This window comes from Theobroma cacao, chromosome 4 (assembly GCF_000208745.1).
Source record: "Theobroma cacao cultivar B97-61/B2 chromosome 4, Criollo_cocoa_genome_V2, whole genome shotgun sequence".
Taxonomy (NCBI): Eukaryota; Viridiplantae; Streptophyta; class Magnoliopsida; order Malvales; family Malvaceae; genus Theobroma; species Theobroma cacao.
This window is the reverse complement of record NC_030853.1, coordinates 27,489,827-27,498,367: the sequence shown is the minus strand read 5'-3', so window position 1 is coordinate 27,498,367 and position 8,541 is coordinate 27,489,827. Positions and strand designations below refer to the sequence as shown.

Below are 8,541 nucleotides of genomic sequence, written 5' to 3'. Positions count from 1 at the left end.
GGGGGGGGGGGGGGGGGGGGGCGCCATGTATAAGGAGGCTCCGCCCCTGATTACCAACCTATTCAAAAAAAATTTTTAAATATTGTGCCAATAATGAAACCTATCAAAATTTTATGGGCTTACCAATTTTTCTGGCTTCCAGCAGGTTAACCATCAAAGTGTAACATACACTCTTTTCAGAAAAAAAGAAAAGTGTGACATAGACATGTTCTTGCAATATTGCCTATATAGAGCTGAGAACTATTCTCAGGAACTTCAAATTCAAGAAACTCGACTTTAATTTTTTTATTTTTTTTGTGTGTGACCTTGATAAGAGAGTTAGAAGAGTTGGAAGATGTTTAAGATCAATCTCCCCAAATTACAGTTAACATCTAGATTTGAATTAGCTTGAAAGGTTTTCTTGCAAAAAGGACTACAAAAGTTGTCATATTTTGCCCTTTACAATGCCCATTGACGTCCACCTGCAGATTCAATCTTGGTCTCTCAACCAGCGAATTCTATGCAAAAGAATAAGCCAGAAGGTTAGATCTTCTCCATGTCACAATCTTGGTCTCTCAACTAGCAAATTCAATGCAAAAGAATAAGCTAGAAGATGATATCTTCTCTGTGTCACACTGTTTCCTAGTGGGCAAGATTTGCTCTACTCCCTACCGATTCCAACTTTTTATCTGTCATTTTCTTGTTTTTGATATTCCAATATATATGACTTACCTTATATTCAGATATATTTCTTATTTTCTTTCAACAAAATAATGAAATTTGATGGCTTAATGCTTAATAGAAACTTGGGATTCCTTCTTGGTCTTGATCCCATGGCCCCACATAAAATCTTTCCCCATGACCAAAAAGTTTTCAAAGGCATGGATCTGAGCTAGAGAGAACGTAGATTGTGATTTCACATCTCACCTTCAAGATGATTAGACCGGCCTTGTCCCTTGGGCCCCTGGCCCTTGAGTCCTTGAACTTACAGGTACAGGCTAGCTGCAACATCGTAGAGCTTTATCTTCCGAGACGGTTGAAATGCTGAATCATTTTCGACTATATTCAAACTCAGCTGGTGTGCATATGCCAACTGATCTTTTATTTTTTAAGCAAAGCTCTTCATCTCAAGTTGGATGCTTGAGATTTGGGGAACAAAATATATGTTGGAACCCACTCAATATCCATTATTTTCCTTGGATTTTTTGGGGTACATAACTCCATACAAGTATAGTTTCCCCTATATGGCATGAAATCATGATTATTAGGGAGCAAAGTATTAGCAATCTTATCAAATTATTCTTGGTTATTAGTCCTTAACAGATACTAGGTCTCCATCAAAGAAATGAAATGTCATGTGGCATGTAGAGTCGCTGGTAAACAAGGGAAGTGAACACAACAGAGGATTGGAGATGAAAATGATTGGCCTGATAAATGTGGGAAACATGATTGTTAGAAAAGGACTTGAAGATGACTGAAAGCTAAGGGAAACCTAAGCAGAATTACCCTTTTGGATGAGATATGGGAGATTTTTAGGGAGGAGATTCTTCAAAATTAACCTGCCGGTAGGTACCTGTGCATTAGCCCTGGGTCAATAAGTGGCTTCCAGAGCAGATTCAACATAGTTCGTTGAAGATGAAGGCCAATATCGGTAATAGTAGTTTGAAAGCCCATTCCATCAATGTTACAGCATTCTTGGTAAGGCCTATAAAAACTCCAATAACTAAGAGCATTGGTTATTTATCTGTTGATCATGTGATTCACTTCTTAGGTATACTCTTCCAAGTAGCCAATTGATCAAAGCTGCGGTCATGCATTGAAGGTTGCTAGCTTGCAGGCTTGCAGCTCAATTTTTTTCAGTGTTGTTTTCTCCCATTTGTAAACGGGATTTGTTCGCATTATAGTTATACACTTTCTTTTATCTAATTTTTGAAGAGAATGTTTGTCTTTGTTAGTTGAAGGTTACATAACAGGATAATACAACCTTTGGTCAAATTAGATTGCTTGGACAGCTAATAGCCAAAAACAAAGTCCCCTTCTTTGATATCAAATAAATTAATGTCTAATCAATGTACATAAATGAACAAACCAAAATTTTCTGAAATCACTCTTATTACATATAAACCACCATACATTTCCATGATATAGGGAGGCACAACCCTTTAGTTAACCTCCTCAAGACCCCTAACTAAGGGGCAGGATCAATTATTGTTATTCATGTGCATATTATCTGATATATAGATCATAAATCATTCAGCCTACCCTGCCTCAGCAGCTTTTGACAAAAGGAGAATGAGTAGTAATTCTTTTTAAAAATTATACACTTGACAAAGATGTATCCCTGCCTTTCTCCTGGAGTAAAAAGAATCGTTGCAAACTGCCAGAGAAACCATTAATGTTGAGTTATCATGTAGGTTGCCTGTTAGACTTTCTGTTGAATGAACTGAATCTTCCTTGCTTATGCTTCCTTCTTGGCTGTGATGACTGCGGAATAAAAACTCCTGTGCCTTTGCTTTCTTTTCTGCAGTTTTGTCCATGAAGAAATGGGGATGGTGCTACTGGATAATTTGCTCTTGAAAAAGCCTGAACGTTTCACAGGACAACTTAGTTAATTGACAGTTGTAGTAAAAAATGCAAGAGAATTCTACGAATGAAAAGAATGGAGACGATCAAGAACCTGGAAAGAAACAGAAGGGCACTTTGCAACTGGATCCTCATCGTCATCCATGATTAGCAGAGAGATTTGCTTGCTTAAGTCAGCAAAAAACAGATCATCTTCTAGCTCAACAGCTACTTGGGCTCCCTCCATGCCTCCTCAAACAAGAAGTTCCTTCTTTGGGCTATACCGAAACTAGAACTTTAAAGAGGGTTTTGTCTAGTGTGTTTTTTGCAAGAGCCTTGATAAGTTTCTTAAAGTATGAATGTCTCTTGCCATGAATGCAGTCATGCCCTATATAAATAGGGAAAAAGCAGGAGAGATTTGTGAGTTAGGAGCATCAATGGGAAATTGCATGTGGGGTAGTGTGGTCTCCTAGTGGCAGTTGGCAAATCTGGCCGAAGCCCTACAAACCCCACAATAACCATGTTGTATTATGATGTTATCCAGTAGGGAGGCGATGAGGACAGCACACTAGCAACAGCCCAAACCCCGATATCTAATCCAAATCTCTACAGCAAATGCTTGGCTCTAAATTATGGGTAAGCCTCACTTCTTTTATCTCTTACATCTCTATAGGGGAACTAGTTTCATGTCTTAAAATATTCATAGTCCACGACCGTAGAGTACTTGCAAACAGAAACCCCTCTCTTATATGCTTAACTAGATGTTGAAGTCAATTCAATTCTCATGTTTAAGCTAAAGAACAATCACACAGAGTAATCAGAGGATCTATCTCCTTTTTAGAGCTTGTAGCAGGGCAACAAATTTAATAATTTCAAAATTTTGAGACTTGCTTTTCCATCTTTACGGTGTATTTGCCCTAGGGTCTTGCCAGTGCCACTAGCTTGTGGCAACATGTCAGACTTCCATTTAGGTTCCGAGATTTTATATGCTTCATATCAATTATCTTTATTTAGTCTAAAATAATTTATTTATGCAATAAACATGTCATTGTTCTTTAAACAAAAAGAGCATGCATCAACTATTAAGCTAAGCTAAATGCTTAGATGCTTGGAAAATTGGCTTCTTGCAATAATAATCTAACTGGTTTTGAAATGAAGTTGAATGGAAACCGGAAAGATCACCACTCTATCGGATCAAAAACCAAATAACAAGTGAATAGGAAATTCACCATCTTGAGGTTAAGAGGATAGAGGGGGTAGGGGATCTGTGGCCTACATGGGGTGGTTCAAATAGGGCATTAACTGATGAACAAAGATTCATGACACTTCAGAGAATAGCTGTAGGTAGTCTTTCAATCTATCAAAGGAAAGCTAGATAGAACTTCAATTAAGGTGTTATGTCGGTCCAGGGTCCACATTTTTTGCTGGCTGGCAGAGGGGACATGCCCCATTTGAAGAATTTGGAGTATCAATCTTCGTGTTCTCTCCATATAAGATTCTCTTTTCCATAGTTTCAGTTTCATTATTGCATTAAATAAAAGGAGGTAAATCTGATGAAGACTTGAACCTTCAAGCTAAATATACCATTTGGAAGCAATTGGCATCTTGGAAGTTCAAAATGTAACAGTAACTGCGACCTAGACACATTTTCTTCTCCAAATACTGTAAAATGGGATTGAAACAATTGACAAGAAGATTATACTGTAAAATGATCATTTCTATTATTATGATCATGCACCACCAGCCATATCCATATCTGTAACCCCATCGATCCCCTTAAAAATGACACGTAATTTTCTTAAACCAGAAGATTTTTTGTTGTCCTTGTTGATTGTACCAGTCGCATGGAGGATGTCTTTTGGGACTTTATCCATGAGGTCATATAGCGGTAAACTTAGATTTGATCGGGTCATCTCTTCCAGAACTGGAGGTGCCTGCATGTATAGATTCTTCCCTCGATATGTGATTGACGCTTTGGACATGAGCAGCTTAGGATGCTCCTCTAGCATATCAATAAACTGCTTCCACACAAATTGAATAAAGGAAAAGGCATAAATATAACAACATACTAAAATTGACTCAAGCAAAACCATAAAGTCAGGTCCATAAGAAGCAGAAAGTTAACCTTTTGTAGTGTAACTGTAGTATCCAGCTCAACAAGAACACCTGGACCACAGACAAGACAGTCCTTGTCCTTCACAAATTCGGTCACTTTCGTGTGAAGACCTTCAACACCATTATACCTACAAAAGCAGTACACAAGTTTGACAATGGATTTTGAAGTCCAATATATGGCCAACATGAAAACACAAAATAATAAAGAAATAAAGAAACGAATATGACAGTTCTAAAGCCAGATAAAAGATTGAAACAAGAAATTGTTCATCCAACTGCAAATATCAAGTTTGTTGATTGTATTAATCTCTACAATGTGCTGTTGACAATCAAGTCATCATAACAAAGAATCAACTTTTTTGCATCGTTTCAGAGAGCCTATACCCCCCTTCATCTCACTATCTTTTGCCAAGATCCAGAGATTCTAAAATTGCTACCATCGTTGTGGTTGCACTTCTAAAATATTCCATTTATGCATCCTAAATGGAAAATAAGTGACACAAGCACCATACCCAGAGTCAAAGCCATTCAAATGTTGTGACCAATTAATCACAAGTTCCAATATGAGAATGCCTCAAAGAAAGAGAGAGTCTTGGACATACGTAAGATAGTTTGATAGAGTTTTACTGCATCCTGAAGCAATCTTCAAGGTTTCCAAAGCGCATGCAGCAGAAATAATTGCATTGGTGGAAGCAATAGCTGGTATGATGTTTTTCACAACACCCTGTGAGCGACAAAGAAAAACTATTATTCTTTTGTATACTATTTAGAACAAAGAGGGAGCATCTATAATCAATGAGGAGAAGACACTCAAACGTGACTGTTTCTACTTTAACCAATGATAATTAGTACTTTAAATCTGGTATCAGAATGCCATTTGCTTATCATACATAGTTGAGAAGTATGAAATATTGAAGAGTCGTTAAAAAGACATATTACTAAAAAACCAAATTGATAAGTTAGACAACTTAAAACATTAACTTTTTCTTTTGGAATTATATAGAACACCAGAAGTAGCAATACAGCAATCAAGCAAATATAAGTCAAACTTTAGCTTCCAAGAATACCTGAGTAAGAGAATAAGTAACTCCTTGAATCCCAAAAAGCTCTGCTCTCTTGACAGCCTGTGATATTTGAGTGGCGTTAATGAAAGAATCAAAAGCAAAACCAACTTAAAGAAAAGCATTGCTATAAAGATTTGTATAATTAACCTCATCATAGACCCACTTCATGTGATCTGGGTTATCTGGATCAAAAGCCTTTCCACTGTGAACCTATAAGGTGGGAAAACAAAAACTGTCATGAAATATCAGAATCAACTGACATGAAAGCTATTCAAGAAAGTGACAAAGAAGACACTAATTCTTGAATTACCTCATCCCATTTAATTAGGTGAGCATATTCAATACAATGAGCTGCATTTCTGGGTGTTTCTGCTAAAGTACACAAAGGAAACTTCACTTGAGGAGGAAAAAGCCAGATTGTACACTCAAAGCAAGGTGTGACCCCTGGCACAATCACCCTAGCATGGCCCTTGAAACCTTCAGTCCCACCATCTACCATAGGCTTCATTGTTTCTTCTCGTGGGTTGTCGTCAGAATCATACTCTTAAATAACAGAAAACAAAGAGGCAAAACATTAGCCCCAATTCAATACAGAAAGTCACCTTGACAACTAAATGTTGGTACATTAAAGGAGAGGAGATAAAAAATCAGATGCCTAGCTCAGAATTCATGCTACCAAAAAGAAAAGCAAATGGTATGATTACCAGAAACCTGCTTCTTATTATCTGTCAAATGTCAAGTTATAGAACTCACTCCTCCTTAAATGGCAGGTATTAAGGGATTAAGCATGTCCGAAGTGACTTAAAAGAATTATGTTGAGAATCATGCCACAGTTGTGAGCTCTCAGGATATTCACACCTCATATAAGCATGGAAAGCATTATGCCATGAGGCTGTGTGTAATCTACTACCCTTCTATAACTATCATCGTGCTATGAAAAGAACCTAGAGTATTCAAGTATTTTTGCAAACCCTCACATCAAGATACATTCCAAGATATCCCAAATGTAAGAATTTGAAATTTAAATGTCCTAGGCCTAATATAATAGATATACAAAACAAATTTCAAGTAGATACAGTCAGCTTTTAATTGGTTGAAGACACGCACCGAGGAAACTACAAGCCACAGCATTAATGTAGCTCCGAGCCTCAATGGAATCAAGACCAAGGGCAATAATATTAAAGTCACTATAAAATTCAATGTCTTTGTCCTCAATTCGGCAAAAATGAGGCACAATATTCACACCACTAACTCTTTCCATGACACGCTTTGCTGCCACTTCAGCCTTTGGCTTACCAACATCTTCCAGCCTACAAGTATTAACACCCAAAATAACACTAATTTAAACTTTCCAGTTCCAAATATAAATTAAATAGCAGACACAAAGTAGACATTTAAGCTTCAGAGGCAATAATCAAGTAAAAATGCACTAAAGGAAATTCAACGCTGCTCATAATTAGCTCGTGAGAAAACCTTCATAACAAAATGCATTGCCAATCTTTCACTAGACACCCATGAATCTTTCCGTGCTTTGTTTTTCCTTCTTTCTCTTTTTGATAGATGTGAAAGCTCATCAGACTCATGCCGATAGTAAGTTAAGTAACCCACTCCTGTCCTATGATTTGAACCTAAGACTTCCACTAACAAACACTAAAATTATGTAACAGTAGGTGCTAGCGAATTTCTGGTCCTAATTCGACAATCAATTTAATCACATCATACCAATTCACGGTAGTAGCTAATTAAATCAAGAATTGAACCCCAAAAAAATTACTAGAAAAGGTAGGCGAAAAATTAAAAAGAAACCTGAAGAGAAATTGACGGTTGAGATTGGTGACTTCAATCCGGTCCATATCAATGACCTCAAGATTTTTAAAACCAGAGAGAGCCAAATCCTTAAGCAGCTCACATCCCAATCCTCCTGCTCCCACCACCAAAACTTTCGCATATTCTTGTAAATCATCCCTTAACTGCAAATACCCAAAACGCTCAAAATGAACCGTTCGTAAAAATTTCAAAGAGAGAGAGAAAGCGAGAGAATTATACTTGAACGCCAGGCTCGAAGCTCGGGCCAACGAGGTTTCCTGGTCGGAGAAGGAGCTTGTCTAGGTCTCTTGATTTACTTGGTGGTGCTGCGTCCGCCATTTTTTAGGAAGATTTAAGGTTCTTTAGGAGGGGTTTTTGATTTATAAACTGGGGACCCAAAACAGAAAAAAGATGGTCTTTTTAAGTGAAACGTAGCTTGAAAATTACGCTTGGCTCTGATGGCCTTTGGAGTTCGGATTTCAGGCCTCCTTGCTCTTCGCTCTTCAGTCACCCAACAAATTTCTTTTCTTTTCCCTTTTTTTTCTGGATCAATTGGTTTTCATATTTTCTGTAAATCGTTTGTTTCAAGAGGACAATAAATGAAATTGTTTTGGCAGAAATAGAAATGGGTTAGGGGCCAAATCCAGAAGTAAATTTGGGGTGGTGTTGTTTGATCCGTTGCATCCCGTTTAAGGGCCCCTCTAGACCCTTTGGCCCATTGTTCTTGTGCTGCTCTTTTGCTGCCTAGGTTTTTGACCTTTTCTTGTTTCCTTCTTACAAATTGGTGCTGCAGAAATAAGTAAAAACTAAAAACTACCATTGGAGTAGACTGTGCGCATTTAATGTAAGATCTATAAGTTCTTCTAGAGAGAATTAGCTTGCCACCTAAAGGTCTAACATCCTATTTATATCCTTGGAAAGATTAAAGAAAAACTCTTCCTCAATGATGGCAGAGTCCAGGTTGTATAGATTTGAAAATCGAGGGATTGGTCGGTTAAAGTTGAACTAGAGACCC

The 8,541-nt window shown here is 37.5% G+C and overlaps 1 protein-coding gene and 1 long non-coding RNA gene across 2 annotated transcripts; both read right to left on the bottom strand.

The window, feature by feature from the left end:
- On the bottom strand, positions 2,060 to 3,119 carry LOC18602918. The gene is made up of 2 exons (XR_001927544.1): positions 2,657 to 3,119; positions 2,060 to 2,562 (listed from the first exon to the last, which is right to left on the bottom strand). It is a non-coding gene; the product is annotated as an uncharacterized LOC18602918 (long non-coding RNA).
- On the bottom strand, positions 4,093 to 8,267 carry LOC18602917 (NEDD8-activating enzyme E1 catalytic subunit). Its single transcript, XM_007034583.2, has 9 exons — positions 7,767 to 8,267; positions 7,527 to 7,690; positions 6,828 to 7,030; positions 6,031 to 6,263; positions 5,868 to 5,930; positions 5,724 to 5,780; positions 5,259 to 5,380; positions 4,667 to 4,784; positions 4,093 to 4,559 (listed from the first exon to the last, which is right to left on the bottom strand). Exons 1-9 carry the CDS (start codon positions 7,863 to 7,865, stop codon positions 4,272 to 4,274), a joined length of 1,347 nt encoding a protein of 448 aa, XP_007034645.2. The 5' UTR covers positions 7,866 to 8,267; the 3' UTR covers positions 4,093 to 4,271.